This window comes from Trichomycterus rosablanca, chromosome 5 (genome assembly GCF_030014385.1).
Source record: "Trichomycterus rosablanca isolate fTriRos1 chromosome 5, fTriRos1.hap1, whole genome shotgun sequence".
Lineage (NCBI taxonomy): Eukaryota > Metazoa > Chordata > Actinopteri > Siluriformes > Trichomycteridae > Trichomycterus > Trichomycterus rosablanca.
Window position 1 is genome coordinate 631952 of NC_085992.1, and position 19516 is coordinate 651467.

General features: G+C 45.3%; 1 protein-coding gene across 2 annotated transcripts in view; it reads right to left on the minus strand.

Moving 5' to 3' along the window:
• Positions 1-67: 67 nt before the first annotated feature.
• tet2 (tet methylcytosine dioxygenase 2) overlaps positions 68-19516 on the minus strand; it is a 21391-nt gene continuing 1942 nt past the window's right edge. Inside the window, exons 2-10 of one of the 2 annotated variants that reach the window (XM_062995459.1) lie at positions 8437-11085; positions 6119-6209; positions 5935-6028; positions 3732-3940; positions 3447-3597; positions 3273-3362; positions 2539-2676; positions 1778-2123; positions 68-1699 (exon numbers count right to left, since the gene is read on the minus strand). In XM_062995459.1, coding sequence (XP_062851529.1) covers positions 336-1699; positions 1778-2123; positions 2539-2676; positions 3273-3362; positions 3447-3597; positions 3732-3940; positions 5935-6028; positions 6119-6209; positions 8437-11041 — 5088 coding nt within the window. In that variant the 5' untranslated portion in view covers positions 11042-11085 and the 3' untranslated portion in view covers positions 68-335. Of the gene's footprint in view, positions 1700-1777; positions 2124-2538; positions 2677-3272; positions 3598-3731; positions 3941-5934; positions 6029-6118; positions 6210-8436; positions 11086-19516 lie in introns of both variants that reach the window. The other variant, XM_062995458.1, reaches the window with a different exon arrangement.

Genomic DNA, 19516 nt, shown 5'->3' on the forward strand with positions numbered 1-19516 from the left:
CTTATAAAAGATGTTCCCGAGATGTGAGGTCTCATGAGGAGATCGCCCCCCCCCCCCCCCCCCCGCACGACTACAGGCCGTGATCGGTCGTTTTACCGCTGTAAATGTTTCCAGCCTGGAAGTGTTGAAGCACCATAGAGAGAAGAGCAGTGCACCATCATGAAGTTATGAAATAAATAAACACCAACTGATCGCTCACTGATCTTCAGACCCGATCGTCCGTGTAGCTTTTTTATCTCAGTGTCTTTGCTGAAGGTCTCCGGGCCGGTACAGCCGTGACCCTCGACAAGTGCAGCACCATTTCACACCAGGTTGATCTAAATGTTAGGAGGTCTCTACGAGAAGTGGCTGTAAGGCCCGGTGACCTTGGTGAAGGCGTACGGAGCTGAGCTGACGTAAGTGTTCGTGGTACAGGACAGGGACTGCTCAGCCAGCATCTGGATGAAGCGCTTGTACGGTGGATCGGAGGTGTCGGCTGAAGGTTCCAGATGTTCCTTTTTCACCCTTTTGCCGCCCTTGCTTGGCGTCCCATCGGTGCCGTGCTTCTCGGCGTCTTCCTCCTTCTCCCGGGCCTTCTCTGCCATCTTGGCCTCCCACAGCGTGAGCCCGTGCTTCGCCTCGTTCAGGTTCTTGTGCTGGTAGAAGACTAACGAGATCCTGGTCGGATGGGTACGATCAGGCTTCTTGAGTGGCGTGGTGGCGTGCAGCTCTCGCTTGGCGCACTCGATTAGGATGGAGCCGTGGCTCGGCGCCAATGCCACACCTCCGATGTCTGGGTCCAGGAAGTTGTGCTCATTATCTGACCACATGTCCTCCTCCTCAGGTTCTGGAGCAGGCATGACAACTCCAGGCTCTTGCTTGACCATAAGGGGCAGCATGGTTCCATTGGGCAGGTTCATACCTGGAGGCTGACCGGGGATCATTCCGTCCACTCCCGTTGGAGGAAGCATGCCAGGGAAACCATTTGACCCTTGCAGACTCATTTCGGGTTTAATTTGCATACCTAAGGGGTCAGTATTTTGGGGGAACTGCATTTGAGGATTCTGGGCTAGGTAGGAACTGGGATATCTACCAAACTGACCGCATTTGTTTGCAGCTGCATAGTCCAGGCTTGGGTGGGCAGAGGAAGGTCTGGGGACGGCACCCATAAACTGGGCATTGGGTCCACCATTAGGAGTGTACCCGTGGTAGTGTCCGATGCGGTGCATGTTGGGGTTGGCATAACCATTAACAGGCAGACCTGGCTCACCATAGCCTGGTGGGTAATTAATGCCAAATGGTTGGTCCGGGTACACAGGCGGTCTTTGTTGTCTGTACATACCAAGGTTATTCGGATTGGAGTAATAAGGGTGGTAGTTCTCCATGGGAATACCCTCGTTACACTGGTAACCAGGGTACAGGTTGTTGGGCGGTAGTGCCCCGGGGAAAGGGCTGGGTGGATTCGGACCGTTCATGTAGGGATTAGGGACCGGTAAGGGAGAGTGGTAAGGGCTTGCTGAGCTGTGAGGCTGAGTGAACATGTTGGCTGGTTTTGAAGTGCTAGTGAAGGATCCTGGGGTGTTGGGGAACCTCGGGTAGTTGGTGGGGGGTGAAGGGCTAGGGAAGTGTAGAGGAGTGCTGGGTTTGGACTGCTGGTGCTGCTGTTGAGGCTGGTTTTGGGCAGCTAGAGGTGGTGCACCTTGATGCCCTGGATCCGTGCCTGAATATAAAGCAGGATTGACGTGAGTACCAAGAACAACTGTAGGTAGATTTACAGCAGGTAGGTGTTTGTAGGTACCTGTTGCTGGGTGGTTCTGCCCCATGCCACTATAAGCGCTTAGTTTCTGTTGCTTGGCTTGGGCGTCCACCTTGGCGTTTGGAGTGTTGAGCTGAGGTTTGTTCGCAGCCTTTTTGCTCTCCAGCTTCCTCTGACGGCAGGACTTGGCGGGTTCCGCGAGCATACGGACCTGCCTGCGGAAGGTGCTCAGTACCTGGATGGCTCCGGTCCTGGTCTTCTCCAGTTGGGCCTCGGCGCTGCCGAACTCGTCGGTGGACGAAGCCTTATACAGCGGGAGCACGTGCAGCTGCTCGTCCTCGGGAATCTCTCCGATCTGCCGGTTGTCTTCTCGAGTTAGCGTGCAGACCTAGCGGGGGGAAGAGAGGCGGACGTGAGAGTGAACGGTGGCGGTAAAACCATTTCTTTAACTCTTTGATAACTAAACTCAGGAACACTTAGTGGAACCCTTTTCCACCCATTCTGCACAGGCGCCTCTATCTGCTAATCAAGGTCCTTACACAGCATTTGAAGACCCCGCCCACATAGTCCGGTCATCCCTCCCTAGCAGAAACGTGTCTGCTGCAGGCACTGCCAATTATGCCCGCTAGGTGGCGCCCAAGTTCAGAGTCTCGGCGCTGGTGTGGTAGTGGAATATCTCGCTGCTCCACCTGGGCGCCGGACGTCCAGTTTTTTAAGTAACGAACTATTGAAGAGTTTAGATCACGGTACCTACTCCATACCATCCTTTTGGTGCCATTATTATTAACGTTCCTTCAACTTACCACTGTACTTCCTCCTGGCATGTTATGGAGGTCTCTGTGGGCGTGGGCGCAGAAGTCCAGGCAGGCAGTGACTCCGGAGAACGGACGTCCCTCCTTGAGACCCAGTCGGCAGTCGGGAGCTCTGTACTCGTACTCCACCTGGAACGAAGAAGCAGCTCAGTGGACGTTCTAACTAAACTGAGAAGCCTTCAGCTTTCCACCAGAAGAATATACAGCCAAAAGAGTTGGGACGCCTGACTGTGAGCTTGCCGGACGTCCCGTTTTGAAAATGAACGTTATTAAATCAGAGTGACCCTCTGTGTGATCTTCTCAGCTAGAACAAGAGCTGCTCAGGGTTGCCCTGTGTTTGCTGCAATCGATCCGGACAGTGGTAGCTCAGCGAGGAGTGCTCTGGGCTATCAATCGGAAGGTCAAGGGTTCGGAGCCACTGTTGGGTTCTTGAGCAAGGCTCTTAACCCTCTGACTCTGCGCTCAGACCCCAGATAAATCCAGCAGGGTAAATAGCCTCGCTTAAAGGCCCAACAGTGATGGCTTGGTGGAGGTGGGGCTTGAACCAGCAACCTTCTGATTACTAGTCCAGTACCCTAACCACTGAGCTACCACTAAATCGATTGGAAGTGGATCAAGGCCACATCTTTCTCAGAAGTGTTTATGGCTCTCGTTTTGCTTTGAGTTTTGAGTTGAGACCTTTGATAGTTCCACGTTGATGATGGCAGGTACGTTGAGATATTTACCTGGTTGCCATACGCCTCAGGTGCCATCCGTCTATACTCGGGACCAATCAGCGTCGCCAGCTCCTGAAGATTCCTCTCCAGTTTCTCCTCCTGTGGAGCAATCAAACAAGTCAAGTACCTACAGAAACATGGACCTAACCTGCTAACCTGGTTGGTCAGAAGGGTATGACCCACCTCTTTAGCATCGTCACCAAGCAGCTTAAATTTCCTCGGCACCTTGCTCCTGGCGAACTTGCAGCCGTTGTAGTACATGCTCCAGGAGCATCCAAAGGAGAAGGAAGCTCCACAGGCGTCCGTGTCCAGTCCCTGGCATGCACAGGTCCTCCTGATGAAGATAACAGAGCAATGTGATCAATTCAGACCCTTGACCTTCCCACACAGTCCACATGAGGTCAGGACTTTGGAGAGGAACGTTTAACCAGTATGGGGTGTGTCCTAATTGTTTGGTGTTGCACTCACTCCTCGTTGAGAGCACATCTGCGATTGGTGAGGACGCCGTTCTTGGTCAGAGTTTCGCTCAGCTCCCCATAGAGCCGATCGGCCAGGCTTTGCTGGATCCCGTCCCAGATCATGATCGCCACCACGATGCAGGATGTGGCACAAGAGTGTCCGGCCCGCTCTCGTACCAGCACCAGGAGCTTCTCGTCCACACTGGATCTCCGTATTACCTACAGGCACCCGGCAAATGGGTCATTCCAAATCTGACTCCTACTATTCAGATGTTCACAAGTCACAAAATACCAGTCCGAGTCAAGTCACGAGTCTTTAGACTAGAGTTCTGTAACAAGAAGGTTCCAGTTAAAAGCTTCAACTGATACGTTTTGTTTTCATTACAGAACAAAAGCGCTCGATAAATCACGGCACAGCGGCCAAAATCCCAAACACAGCAAAAACCATCATAACCGCTGCTTACCTTAGCTTCTGTTCTTCCAGATGCTATTACATTTATAAGCGTGCGTCCCATTAGGAACAGAATCCGTTATTTTGTAAATGTGCTTATAATTAAAAACCTCCAAACTTTTCCCGGTGGTGAAGTAAAACAGGAAGTGGTTAGAAAGCCGATCGAGCGTTTCATTACCACGTCATCTGTGTGACGCAAACCGAATAAATGCAAATAACAGCATTTCTTACTAACAATTACAATCAGAAGCTCTGATTGGTTCAGAAAGCGTCTTTCAACCATTAGCACCGATTCTGTAGGAGCGTTCCATTCACCCCGGTTGTTCCTGTGAAGTGCACTAGGTAGGGTATTCCACCATTTTAAGTAGGGAGCGACGTTTCATCACTACACCGGAAGCTGCTGGAACATTTACACATTGTGTGTGTTGCAGGTTAAGACGTCCGGAGAGTTGTTATTATTATTATTATTATTATTATTATTATTATTATTATTAATTATTATTATTATTAGTATTATTATTAAAATTATTATTATTTTTATTTTTATTTTTATTTTTAGAGAGCAGAATATTTATAATAATAATAAATATATATATTAGGGCTGTCAAACGATTAAAATTTTTAATCACGATTAATCTCAGAATTTCATATAGTTAATCGCGATTAATCGCATTAAAAAAAATCTGTGTAAATGTTATAGAAAACAAGGATTTTTAAGTGAAATGTTACAATTACAATGGTGAACACATTTTATGCTAAATGTACTAATGTTAAAAACTGCTGGGACAAGAGAAAACTGTAAGGGAGTTTTATTCACTCACATACTAGGCAGTAATACTATCCAGTGGTTTAATGGACGTTTCTACACGAACTGAATGTGTTTAGACTAGGGTGGCCAGATTCATAGTAACAAAAAGGAGGACATTACACCCCAAAAAGCCGGACATCTTATTAGGAACAGGGGGACATGCTACTGCAACACACAGAATGAATCCAGAACCCATATAACAGTTTTTGACCAATTTAAGCAAGAATTATATAACAAATGACTGTTTTACTCACTAAATGTTGTGTCTTTTCATATTTAGGTCCGTTCATCGCTGCCTCAAAAGTTTACTTTTTGGCATTTTCACCGCGTTCCTGATCATGAGAGCTGAGTGATTGACTCAGGTAGCGCGGTGTTTACAAAACAGAGAGGGCGGGCGAAATTCAACCACCCAATCACAGACTAGCATTTAGAGGGCGGACCTTCTCCGATTGGCCAGTGGTAGCTCTATAAGGAGTCAAATGAGGCTGTTAAACCAATGAAATACAAAGCATTTGTTTCGACATGTACCTGAGCCAATGGTAAATAATATTGATCAAGAAACCAGTTCACTCCAAAAGGAGGATTTTTAAGTGTCCGTCCTAGCGTTACGTGAATGGAGGACTGGCAGCTTCTTTATTATGCAAGTGCGTTACTACGACACTACCACGCTCGGTAACATTATGTTAACAAACCGCAAATAAAAAACGGTGGCAAGTCCGACATTAAAACGTTTGTTCTACCAGTCAAGTCTCAACATGAACTAGAATTTGCGTTAACGGCACTAATTTTTATAATCGCGTTAAATTGAGATTGCGTTAATGCGTTATTATCGCGTTAACTTCGACAGCCCTAATATGTATATAATTATCACACATAGTCGCTGTGTGTGTGAGTCCCCGTCTCTGCTACTATTACATCATAATCTATCATTCATAGACTGAGTGCTGTACTCACCCATTTAGCGATGGGGCAACCCTGCGTGCTCTTGCCCTCCTTGCCTGTATATACCACTTTCTCAATCCTGATGGCGCCACCAGTCAGTCCAGACCTTCAACAGGGGTAAAACAGAAACCCGTTGTTATTACGAGTGTAAGTAGGGTGATACGTTGGCATGTATGAAAGGACTTGAGTGTTCTACCTGGTCTCCATGGTCTCTCGGATGCCCTTGATATTCGGAGCTGCACCCAGGTGGGTATAGTACGGCCCTTCATCCTTTTCAATGATTTGCTCTGAGTAGAACAGAGGGAGACATTTTGAATCTTTTATTTGAATCTGATTTGCATTCAGCATCAACATCAACGTTGTCTCTGTGTTCTAGATCTTTCAGGTGAATACTGGAGGGCACCACCTGATTTACCTCAGTCATAACATTAAAACCACCTCCTTGTTTCTACACTCACTGTCCATTTTATCAGCTCCACTTACCATATAGAAGCACTTTGTAGTTTTACAATTACTGACTGTAGTCCATCTGTTTCTCTACATACTTTGTTACCCCCTTTCATGCTGGTCTTCAATGGTCAGGACCCCCACAGGACCACCACAGAGCAGGTATTATTTAGGTGGTGGATGATTCTCAGCACTGCAGTGACACTGACATGGTGGTGGTGTGTTTTAGTGTGTTGTGCTGGTATGAGTGGATCAGACACAGCAGCGCTGCTGGAGTTTTTAAACACCGTGTCCACTCACTGTCCACTCTATTAGACACGCCTACCTAGTCGGTCCACCTTGTAGATGTAAAGTCAGAGACGGTCGCTCATCTATTGCTGCTGTTTGAGTCGGTCATCTTCTAGACCTTCATCAGTGGTCACAGGACGCTGCCCACGGGCGCTGTTGGCTGTATATTTGTGGTTGATGGACTATTCTCAGTCCAGCAGTGACAGTGAGGTGTTTAAAAACTCCAGCAGCGCTGCTGTGTCTGATCCACTCATACCAGCACAACACACACTAACACACCACCAGTGTGTCAGTGTCACTGCAGTGCTGAGAATGATCCACCACCTAAATAATACCTGCTCTGTGGGGGTCCTGTGGGGGTCCTGACCATTGAAGAACAGCATGAAAGGGGGTAACAAAGCATGTAGAGAAACAGATGGACTACAGTCAGTAATTGTAGAACTACAGAGTGCTTCTATATGGTAAGGAGGTGGTATTAATGTTATGGCTGATAGGTGTAAGTGTACTCTGGCCCTTCAGGCCTTGGTATTAAGTGGCACCACTGGTGATGTACTGGTGTGACCTGACCTAGTGTTTAGTGCTGTAATATATTATTATCTCATGCCCGTTAACAGTTTGGGCATTTAATCCTTAAGGTGCTGCGTTCACATTTAAGGTAAGAAGTTTACATACACCTGTAGTTGACATGAGAACCAACTGAGGGAAAGCTGAAGGAGTGAAAGTCTTCAGTCTCGGTAGCAGAAATCGGTTCATTACAAAACTGCGTGGAATTATGGGAGGTTTTAGAGTAAATTCAGAATTTGGCCAACAGGTTTTGCCCCTTTTCCTCAATACATCATCCCACTCCTGACTTAGTGATCATTTGGGTACTATTACTGACCAAGGACAGCGGAGCGAGCCGAATGTGTGGGGCAAAAAATAGTGCAGAACATTGACTGTTTGACCCAGCGTTTCCCTTTTTTGCACCACGGAGCGGCGGGGACGGGAGGATTTATTAATACTGCTCACAAACGATGGAACGAGACGCTGCTTCCACCTAGGCGTGATAATAAGACAATAACACTCGAAATAGAAGCAGTAAAAACTGCTTTTCTTTCTGTGTGGCCCGGGAATAAATGACCCGCAGCCCGGTGGTCAGGACCACTGGTTTAAACAGAATCGGCACTCGAAATCCAACTAAAGCGGTGCCATGGCAGACGGGGTTACAGAAAATTTAACCAGCACTAAACCGGAGCGGGGCGACCGGACAGTCGTCCCTATTGTTCACATTATTTGCTCTCAGCGTCTGGTGGAGAATGTGGTCACACCATCACCATCAGCCTTTCACTGGTTCCCTTGTGCAACTGGAATCAGACTGGTGCACGTTACGGATAGTTCTGGATTTAGATGCGGACCATATCGTACTGTTGGGTCATCCCATCGACATTCCAAAACCATAACATTATTCTGGAGTTACTCCACCCCCTTGCAGCTATAACAGCCTCTACTCTGCTGTGAAAGCTTTGCCTAAGATGTTGGTGTGTGTCTGTGGGAGATCGGGCACTGATGCACTGAAGATCTTGGCTGAGGTTGGCGTCAGCTCCTCTGGAGGATCAGGTTTTTCTAGACCTCTCTCCTGCTCCTAACCACAATGTTGGCTGCAAAGAATTGATTCTATATTATTAACCTGTTAGTAATACTGAACTTGTGTCTACATAGTTTTGGTCATATAGTGTATACCAGTCTTACCCACAATACCCTGAGCTTTAGGAAGTAGATGTGTAAGCATGATTCTCTTACCAACGCAGTGACATGAAGGGATCTCGTACTGAGTCTTGTTAGGAGTGTCCAGCAGGTTCTTGATGGGGGTATTCAGCAGTTTCATGGGTGATTCCAGAAAGCTCTTCAGCCCCGGCTCCTTTTTGGGAGTGAAATTTGGAGGTTTACGGTGGTCCTCACTGCTCCTCTCAAGATTGGTAGAAACCACCGCCACCCCTCCAGACATCTCCACCTTCACCTTATTGGGGGACTTGATAACGAGTGACTTCCTCTCGAAGGCGGTGGAGGGCTGAAACTGTTGTAACTTCTGCTCCATGGTGGCCAGGATGCTCCTCTGCTGGCTCTGCCCACAGGTCGGAAACAGCTGCTCCCGCTTTACCGTGGCTTGCATGCCACTGTACTGGTGCTGCATCTGTGGGGCTGGCATTTGGACCGGGGCCTCGAATCTGGGGCCATTTTCACGTTTAATGAACTGCATGTCTGGTCTGATCATGCTTGGGCTTTGGGGACGAGGTGGTCTTTCCTGCTTCTGAAGGAGATGCATTCGCAGGGCGGCGTGCCTCTGGAAGTCTCCTGGTGTACCAGGGTTTGGGAAAGGCCCTCTCTGGAACTGGGAACAGGACTCATGTGATTCCATTTTGGGAAACCTTTGGACTGGTGTGTATCGGCACTGAAGACCCTCCGGTAGCTGTTGCGGTTGTGAATGCGGAAAGTTCAAATTGTTCGGCAAGAAGTGTTTAATATGCTGCTGGGAATGCTGGGAGTGTTGGGCACCGGGAGACGGGCTGTACTGTCTCTGTTGCTGCTTTTGCATCTCCGCTGCATCACTGCTAAACATGGGTGGCACGTCTTTAGGTAACGGCTCCGAGTTGGGTCGGGATTGATCAGAAAAAGGAAGGTTGGTGGATGATGGATTAGATCCAGTCTCTACTGGGTCAGGAGGTCTAGGTGGTCTGTATGTTGGAGATATCATCTCTGATTGTGTGTAGCCTTCCATTGGGTGCCGTTGAGGGTTCTGTGGATGTTTATCAGAATGCTGCATAGTGCTGGCATGCTGCTGGTTGGACTGTGGAGGTGGTACCCGCTGTGGCTGGTTCTGGTTGTTTTGACGTAATTGCTGTTGCTCTGGGGGGTAAATCTGCTGGTGTACTTGCTCTTGGGCTTGAAGTTGATTGAGCTGGATGTTAGGCTGAGGCTGGACGTGCATGTCGGAGGGAGTTTGTGGACGTCCGTGCCGACATTCCCGGTCAACGTTGTGATGAGGTTGCATAGGAGGTGTGGCAAAGCTGTATCCGTTCAGTAACTGACCCTTTTCCGGTGGGTTGCAGTTGGAGTGCATGTGAATGCCACCCTGGTTCTGTCTGTCTGTGCTCTGGTTTTGAGGGTAACTCCTCCACATGTGCGGCTGGTTGGCATGGTGCTGTGCAGCTGGGGCAGCATTTAAATTGATCCAGCCTCCCTGGGTGGCGGCGGGAGCCACGTGGCCTTTTTGGTCCGGTGCATTCTGTTCCGGCTCGCTGCACTGATTTTTTGGAGCTGCTGGCGGCTGTAGAGGAGGCGGGGTGGTGGAGACCACGCCGCCCTGGAGGTGGTTATCAGCTGAGCAGGAAACATCTGACGGGCGTTGCTGCAGGCTGTACTGTAAGTGCTGTTGGCTCGTAACGGCTGCTGAGTTGCTGAAGGAGCCGGTCTCCTCACCTCGCCCTGGCACTGGGTAAGACATCTGATTTGAGGTCTCGCTTGAATCATCTGGTTTGCCAGCAAAGCATCCTGGGCCGTTTTGAGACAGAGAGGGAACACCGGTACCTCTCGTTGGGACACGTCCAGACGTCGGTTCACTTTGTGAGTGATTTACCAGAGCTGGGAGGTCACTGTGAGGGTACGGTGGTTGCTGGTGCAGAAGTTCTGCCTTGAAACTTTCCGAGTGCCCGTTCACGATAAGCGCTGGGTCATAGCCATTGCTGCCATAGGCATCCACGGATAAACTGGCAGGTGGCGCAGAGCCCAGCATTTGGGCTGAAACAGGATAACCTGAGGTACTCGAGGGTGAAGGGATGACCTGCTCGTGCAGGTTGCTGGTGTTTCTGTTTTGTGGTGGTGGTGTTGCATGTTCTGGATAATACTGAGACTGAGGCAGAGCTTTATCTGTAAGGTCACCAGCCGGATCTTCCACTGAAGGTGTGGCTGGTGTAGCACCGTTGGGCATTGGCACCTGGTTGTTCCTTGGTAGTGAGAAAACGTCACCATTAGGATAATTACAGTTTATTTTATTCACCACTGACTTGCTCAGCTCGTGGATCTTATCCAGACCTCCATCAGCGTCCATCTCTGAGCTAGCACAGAACTTCTTCGCCTGATGGTTGGCCACCGCAGACTGTTCATAAAGGTTGTGCTTCGTCTCGCCATTTATCCCGTACGGTTCCTGATCCGGCGTGGCCGCGGGGCTTAGGCAGTGGCGTTTCGTTGGCCTGAACAGGCTCCAGCTGGAATCCCCGTTGAGCTGTTGAGTGCTCGCATCAGGCGACTGGTTTCCATTCTGCAGCTTCGTAGGCACTCGGTGGGTGGTGCTGAACTGGGCGAGTATTAGACTTTCTTCCGTCTCATGTCTGGGCTTTTCTGTTTCCATCTGGCCTGCTCTGGGTCCATTCACGAGGCTGCCCTCTGTGCGTCCTGCAAAACACAACAACACAAGCGAACGTCAAGGCTGGTGGAACCGTCTTCTAGTTCACCTGCTTATAAACACCAGGATGAGATCTGGAGTCTCAAAGATCGTATCGCTCAGGAGGCCAACAGCAGCATGACTGCAATATCTCTACTACCAAACAATAACATGATGCACATTGTTGACCCTAACATTAAAACATAAACAAATATACGCTAATGAACACGACTCCAGGTCTAGTCACTCTTAGCGTCTTCGGCTCTGTGGATGAACTGATTTCAAGATAGACCAAGACTTAAGTCTAACCCTGCGTCTCCTTCACCAGGTAGACAATAGTCAGTAGACACTTATCTGCTTTTGGACTCCTGAAGGAGAGTTCTACTGAGAAGCTGATCAAGGCATCTAGAACTTCTACCTGTCCACTAGATCCCATCGACTCATCTGGGTAAAGCACGTCTTCCCTCGTTATGTCCTTCAACAATGACTGTCAGTGCTTCTCTCAGCTCTGACATCTTCCTACCCAACTTAAAACTGGACTGGACCATGAAGATTTGTGCAGCTATCAGCCCCTCTAACTCCTCTTGGAGAGCTCTGAGGTTTAATCTTGCCTTCAATGATTTAAAGAGTTCCAGTCTGGGTTGCAGATGATCGTGGATTATTAAACACTCTTGTTCTGCTGGATGTGACCCCTGCAAAGACCTGGAATAGTTGTTGGCATTTCTGGTTTCTCTCAGACAGAGAGCAATTTGTCTTGATAGACAGGCATGGGTCAGATTCATCACAGCTTTCTCAGGGTGTTCCCCAAGGCTGGGTACCTGGTCCACTGTTATTTCCTATATTAATTATGCTTGTTACGATAAGGATATACACACTGAACCCTCAAACATCTGACCTCCTTCTGCTCTAGTTGATCCCCTTACTGACCTACAGACATGGATGAGTGTGAACTTCTTGAGACTGACCAGTATGGCATTGTTGATTGCAAATCCGGTCACCTTACCTATCACTGACCATCCCAGACTCTATACCATCCACCTCAGCTCAGGTTAGAAGCCTTGGTGTTACCTCGCATTAAAAACACCACCAAATCTATTCTTCAGACTTCTTCCCCCTACTGCAGAGGTGCATCTCAACTTGACATTTTGCATTGCTGTTCTCCACCGACTTCTGGATCAGAGTTAGAACTCAGGTGCTAGGGTTCTTACCCACACAACAGCATGGAAACACATAATTTCTACTCTCAAACATCTACACTGGCTCCCTGTTCCTTTTTTTTGGTCCCTACATGGTGCCCACCTTTATATCTGGTCTTCTCCAACCATACTCATACTCCTTCTTCTGGGTTTCGTACTATCAGAGTAAAGGTATCTTGGTTGGTTTAGTTATGGAACCCCCCACCCCCCCCACCCCCGAGGACAGACTGGGGTGTAGTGATGTACCCGTGCAGTACTCAGCATTACTCTGCTCATGCAGCTCCAGATCACTTCGATGGGCATTGACTTGGCACCAGAATTACGACCCAGATTTGTTGGCACCCGTCGTTCCACCGTACTGCATCACACGATCGATACTAATTCATCTCTGGTACACGGTGCTCCCTCCGCTCCTGCAGCACCTCCATCAATCAGAGCATGTAATAAGGATGCGGTTACCATGGCGACAGTGCCGCGGAACTTCGTGAACTCAATATATCGACCACGAATGGGGGATTAGGACGGACGGGGAGGAATGGCGGTAGGTTTTTTTTGTTGTCATGGTACTGGATGCCAAACTGGTGCTCACAACACACTGCTTTAAGTGTGTAAGACGTGGGCACTGGTTTCCATGGGTATGCCGGATTCAGAAAGTATTCACACCCCCCACACACTCGATCATGGTGTTAAACCGGTTTGGTTGTCAGGATTGTTTGGGCTGTTTGGAAAGGCACACCAGGATCTATAAGGACCTACAAAACAAGCCATGAAGTCCAAGGAACCGTCCAAATATCTCCAGCATCACCTTGTGATGAGGGTTCCATCAGTAATAATTCTGAGATAACAGAAGTTCGGTACGACCTTGAACCTGGTCAGGAAGGTAAACAAGAACACAGTGGTCACTCTGCTAGATCTCCAGAGGTTCTGTACAGAGATGGAGAACCTGTTGGATGGATGGACAACCATCTCTGCAGCCTCTATAATTCAGATCTTTATGGCGAGATTGAAGCCACGTCAAGGAACATCTGAAGAAACATTCAGCCTTTTAACGTGACTGACCTGAAGCATCCAGCACACAGAAGATCTTCATCATTCTGGGTGGCTCCATCCCAAACCACTGCTGAATGAATGTAGTGCTATAATACAGTGGATTAGGACAGAGCCTGGGAAGCGCTGTGGTCTTACAGTGGGAAGGTCCTGGGTTCCAGATCCTTTCTGTGTGTGGTTTTGTATGTTCTCCCCATGTCTGTAAGTGAGGTGAATGGGAGACACAAGATTAACCGGGACATTGTTTGTTATTGAACTTGTACCGATGCATCATGGGTAACCTGGAACTACCTGTCCTGTCATGAATGGAACCAAAGTGGAAAACAAACACCTCACAATCAGAATAAAGAAAGAAAGAAACAGGACTGAGCCTGTGGGGATCCTGCACGCCTCACACACTGAGTGCTGCTGCTAGTGTAACTGTTACTGTGGGTGAGTGAGTGGGAGGTTACAGCAGAATTCCAGTGAAACTGGTTTTATAGGAAGTAGAACTGGTTAGCACTGAGGGATTAGCAAAAAAACAAGCTGCACCCTCATTGTTTACCATGATCCCACTACTGCACTAGATCACATGATCACATGATCCTACTACTGCACTAGATCACATGATCACATGATTCTACTACTGCACTAGATCACATGATCACATGATCCTACTACTGCACTAGATTGCATGATCACATGATCCTACTACTGCACTAGATCACATGATCCTACTACTGCACTAAATCACATGATCCTACTACTGCACTAGATCACATGATCCTACTACTGCACTAGATCACATGATCACATGATCCTACTACTGCACTAGATCACATGATCACATGATTCTACTACTGCACTAGATCACATGATCACATGATCCTACTACTGCACTAGATTGCATGATCACATGATCCTACTACTGCACTAGATCACATGATCCTACTACTGCACTAGATCACATGATCCTACTACTGCACTAGATCACATGATCCTACTACTGCATTAGATCACATGATCCTACTACTGCACTAGATCACATGATCCCACTACTGCACTAGATCACATGATCCTACTACTGCACTAGATCACATGATCCTACTACTGCACTAGATCACATGATCCTACTACTGCATTAGATCACATGATCCTACTACTGCACTAGATCACATGATCCCACTACTGCACTAGATCACATGATCCCACTACTGCACTAGATCACATGATCCTACTACTGCACTAGATCACATGATCCTACTACTGCACTAGATCACATGATCCTACTACTGCATTAGATCACATGATCCCACTACTGCACTAGATCACGTGATCCCACTACTGCACTAGATCACATGATCCCACTACTGCATTAGATCACATGATCCTACTACTGCACTAGATCACATGATCCCACTACTGCACTGGATCACATGATCACATGATCCTACTACTGCACTACTGCACTAGATCACATGATCCCACTACTGCACTAGATCACATGATCCAACTACTGCACTAGATCACATGATCCCACTACTGCACTAGATCACATGATCTTACTACTGCACTAGATCACATGATCACATGACCCTATTACTGCACTAGATCGCATGATCCTACTACTGCACTAGATCACATGATCCCACTACTGCACTAGATCACATGATCCTACTACTGCACTAGATCACATGATCCTACTACTGCACTAGATCACATGATCCCACTACTGCACCAGATCACATGCTCCTACTACTGCACTAGATCACATGATCACAATAGTGCACTAGATCACATGATCACAATAGTGCAGTAGATCACATGATTCTACTACTGCACTAGATCACATGATCACAATACTACACAATATCACATGATCACAATACTACACTAGATCACACGAACACAATACTGCACATGATCACATGATCACAGTACTGCACATGATCACAATACTGACATGATCACATGATCACAATACTGCACATGATCACATGATTACAATACTGCACATGATTACAATACTGACATGATCACAATACTGACATGATCACATGATTACAATACTGCACATGATTACAATACTGCACATGATCACAATACTGACATGATCACATGATCACAATACTGACATGATCACATGATCACAATACTGACATGATCACAATACTGCACATGATCACATGATTCAACTACTACAAAAGATCACATGATCACAATTCTTCACATGATGTGTGTTCACTGTGTTAATGTTTGTGTGTGTGTGTGTGTATGTGTGTGCAGTGTGTGCACATATGTTTATTCACTGTATGTGTGTGTGTTTGTGTGTTCACTGTGTGTGTGTGTGTGTGTGTGTGTGTGTGTTGTAGCTATTGAACACTCAGCAGCTGTTGGTGCTGCACATTCCTCAGATCAAATAACACACACACACACACACACACACACACACACACACACACACACATACCTGAAAACAGTGGAAACAGGATCGATGACATCACACACACACACACACTGTACACACACACACACACACACACACTGTACACACACACACACTGTACACACACACACTGTACACACACACACTGTAAAACACTCACATAAATACACATGCACAGTGAACACACTCATAAACACACACACACACACACACACATACGGTGCAGCAGCTGTTCCTCATACAGGCGCCCTGTTTGAGCCTCACTGTTCTCCTCACACACACACACACTGTTTAATCCTGATCAAGGTCACAGTGGGTCTGGCACCACCTGAATAAAACACTGGGTACAAGACAGAGCGTCACACACACACACACACACACACACATCAACACTCCTCACAGATCCTGAAGCTGTGCAGCACCCACACACCCAGCAGCACCATTGTTTATCTCCGTCCAGTAATAACACAGTAATAATCAAACCCACCAATCACTGTGCAGCTTTACTCCAGACACAGAATCTCCAGAGAGAGAATCCTGATTTCTGATTGGCTGGCAGGTGTGTGACATAACTGGTTAACTGTAAAGTAAACAGCCTTAAATCAACCTGAACCTCAACATGTGGAATCACAACATCAAACATCAAACATAGAACAACAGAACATCTGTCAGAATTTCTATAACAACATCTGTCAGAACACCCAAACATCTTTCAGAGCATCTATCAGAACATCAAATAGAGCATCTTTCAGAACACCCAAACATCTGTCACAACATAAGAACATCTGTCAGAACATCAAACATCTATGAGAACATCTGTCAGAACATCAAAGCATCTAACAGAACACCTTTCAAACCATCAGAACATCTATCAGAACATAAGAACATCTTTCAAACCATCAGAATGTCTTTATAACATCAAAACATTAGAACATCTATCAGAACATCCAAACATCTCTTAGAACCTCAAAACATCTTTCAGAACTTCAGAACATATTTTGGAACATAAGAACATCTGTCAGAACAACAGAACATCTATCAGAACATAAGAACATCTATCAGAACATAAGAACATCTATCAGAACTCTGGTCTGTATTTAAACCCGACTCCTCTGTAACTGATCTTTTCAGACGGGTTTGTGACCTGCACTGAGAGTGCCTAATCAGAACATTCACATTCATTCATTCATTCACTCTGCTTTATCCTGGTCAGGGTCACAGTGGGTTTGATTTCATTCATTTATCACAGGGCAAACACACACACAACACACACACACACACACACACACACACACACACACACACACACACACATGCTGCAATTGAAGTAAAACGAGGTTCCAGTAGAAGTTGAACCTGCTGGTTATGTTTGAGTGGAGCTGAGGTCAGGACAGGTCCTTCCCTAAACTGTTGCTGTAGAGTCAGAAGCATGTCATTACCTGCGTGTTATTGATTTATTACAGCTGTTAGAACTGTTGTGGCTGAAACATGTGAATTCAATAATACATCCACATACTTTTGCTGTGTGTGTGTGTGTGTGTGTGTGTGTGTGTGTGTGTGTGTGTGTGTGTGTGTGTGTGTGTTGGAGAGGGCGTGGCTGTAGAAGAATCAGTCCAAACCAGTTTGTCCACACTGGTTTACACAGAGATGTTTGTACAGCACAAGTCTTAAACCTCTGTTAGATCTGTTATTCTGTTATTCTGTTATTGTTATTACGGTGGCTCGGTGGGTAGCACTGTCACCTCACAACGACAGGACACAAAGTCCTGGGTTCCATCCCCAGGCCGGGTTCTTTCTGTGTGGAGTTTGCATGTTCTCCTCGTGTATGTGTGGGTTTTTTCCCACAGTCCAAAAACATGCAGTCAGATTAACAGGAGACACTGAATTGCCCTATAGGTAGGTGTGTGTGTGTGTGTGTGTGTGTGTGTGTGTGTATGCGCCTCGTCCAGGGTGCTACTGTGTGCCTTGCGCCCACTGAAAAGCTGGGATAGGCTCCAGCACCCCCCTGAATCCTGGGCATTGCTGGTGATTTAGAAATCCCGACCGAAATACAGGGCGTGTCCGGGGACAAGAGGGCGTGTGGTCACTCTAACTTACACCTGAATAACACTGAACCCCTGAATCAACAGAACTTGGAATGAAGATCAGAGGAGAAGAGTTGAACTGAGTGATGAATCTGAGGTTAAGATTTTTGGAGGGAGATTGGAGACGGAGTGAAACGTGGTGGAGGGTGTGTTTTGGTTTGTGGCTGCATTTCTGCCGGTGGTGTCCGGGATACTGTCCAGTGAATCCTTCTGGAAAGAGCCTGATTGGGGATGGTTTGATTTTTCAGCATGATTATGATCCTGAGGTCACTGCTGATGCTGTAAATCATATTTCTCATTATTAAGAGAAGAACAGCAGATAAAACCCTGACAGTGATGGAGCGATCTCCACACACCTGAATATTATAGATATAGAATATTAGAGATTTAGAATATTAGAGATTTAGAATATTATAGATATAGAATATTACAGATATAGAATATTGCAGATATAGAATATTAGAGATATAAAATATTACAGATATAGAATATTACAGATATAGAATATTAGAGATATAGAATATTATAGATTTAGAATATTATAGATATAGAATATTAGAGATTTAGAATATTATAGATTTAGAATATTATACATATAGAATATTACAGATATAGAATATTACAGATATAGAATATTACAGATATAGAATATTATAGATTTAGAATATTATAGATATAGAATATTACAGATATAGAATATTATAGATTTAGAATAATATAGATATAGAATATTAGATATTTAGAATATTATATATATAGAATATTAAAGATTTAGAATATTAAAGATATAGAAAATTATAGATATAGAATATTAGACATATAGAATATTAGACATATAGAATATTATAGATATAGAATATTAGACATAGAATATTATAGATATAGAATATTAGAGGTTTAGAATATAGATTTAAAATATTATAGATATAGAATATTAGACATATAGAATATTATAGATATAGAATATTATAGATATAGAATATTAGAGATTTAGAATATTAGAGGTTTAGAATATTATAGATTTAAAATATTAGAGATATAGAATATTAGACATATAGAATATTAGACATTTAGAATATTAGAGATATAGAATATTATATATTTAGAATATTAGAGATATAGAATATTAGACATATAGAATATTATAGATATAGAATATTAGAGATTTAGAATATTAGAGGTTTAGAATATTATAGATTTAAAATATTAGAGATATAGAATATTAGAGATATAGAAAATTATAGATATAGAATATTATAGATTTAGAATATTAGAAATATAGAAAATTATAGATATAGAATATTATAGATATAGAATATTATAGATATAGAATATTACAGATTTAGAATATTATAGATTTAGAATATTAGAGATATAGAATATTAGAGATATAGAATATTAGAGATATAGAATATTAGAGATATAGAATATTAGAGATTTAGAATATTAGAGATTTAGAATAAACGCCCGGTATAATAAACCAGACGATTACTTCAGACACCTTCAGAAGTGTCTCCTCAGAAAAGTTTAGGATGTGCTCAGTGCCATAAATGAAATGAAGTTGAGCAGATATAAGATGAAATATCTCAGCTTCATCCTGTCTGACATCAAATAAACGTCAGAGTCAGTGTTAGAAACTCTGTGTTTTTATTTTATTTGCTTTTTCTGATTTTAGGTTGTATAAGAGTGT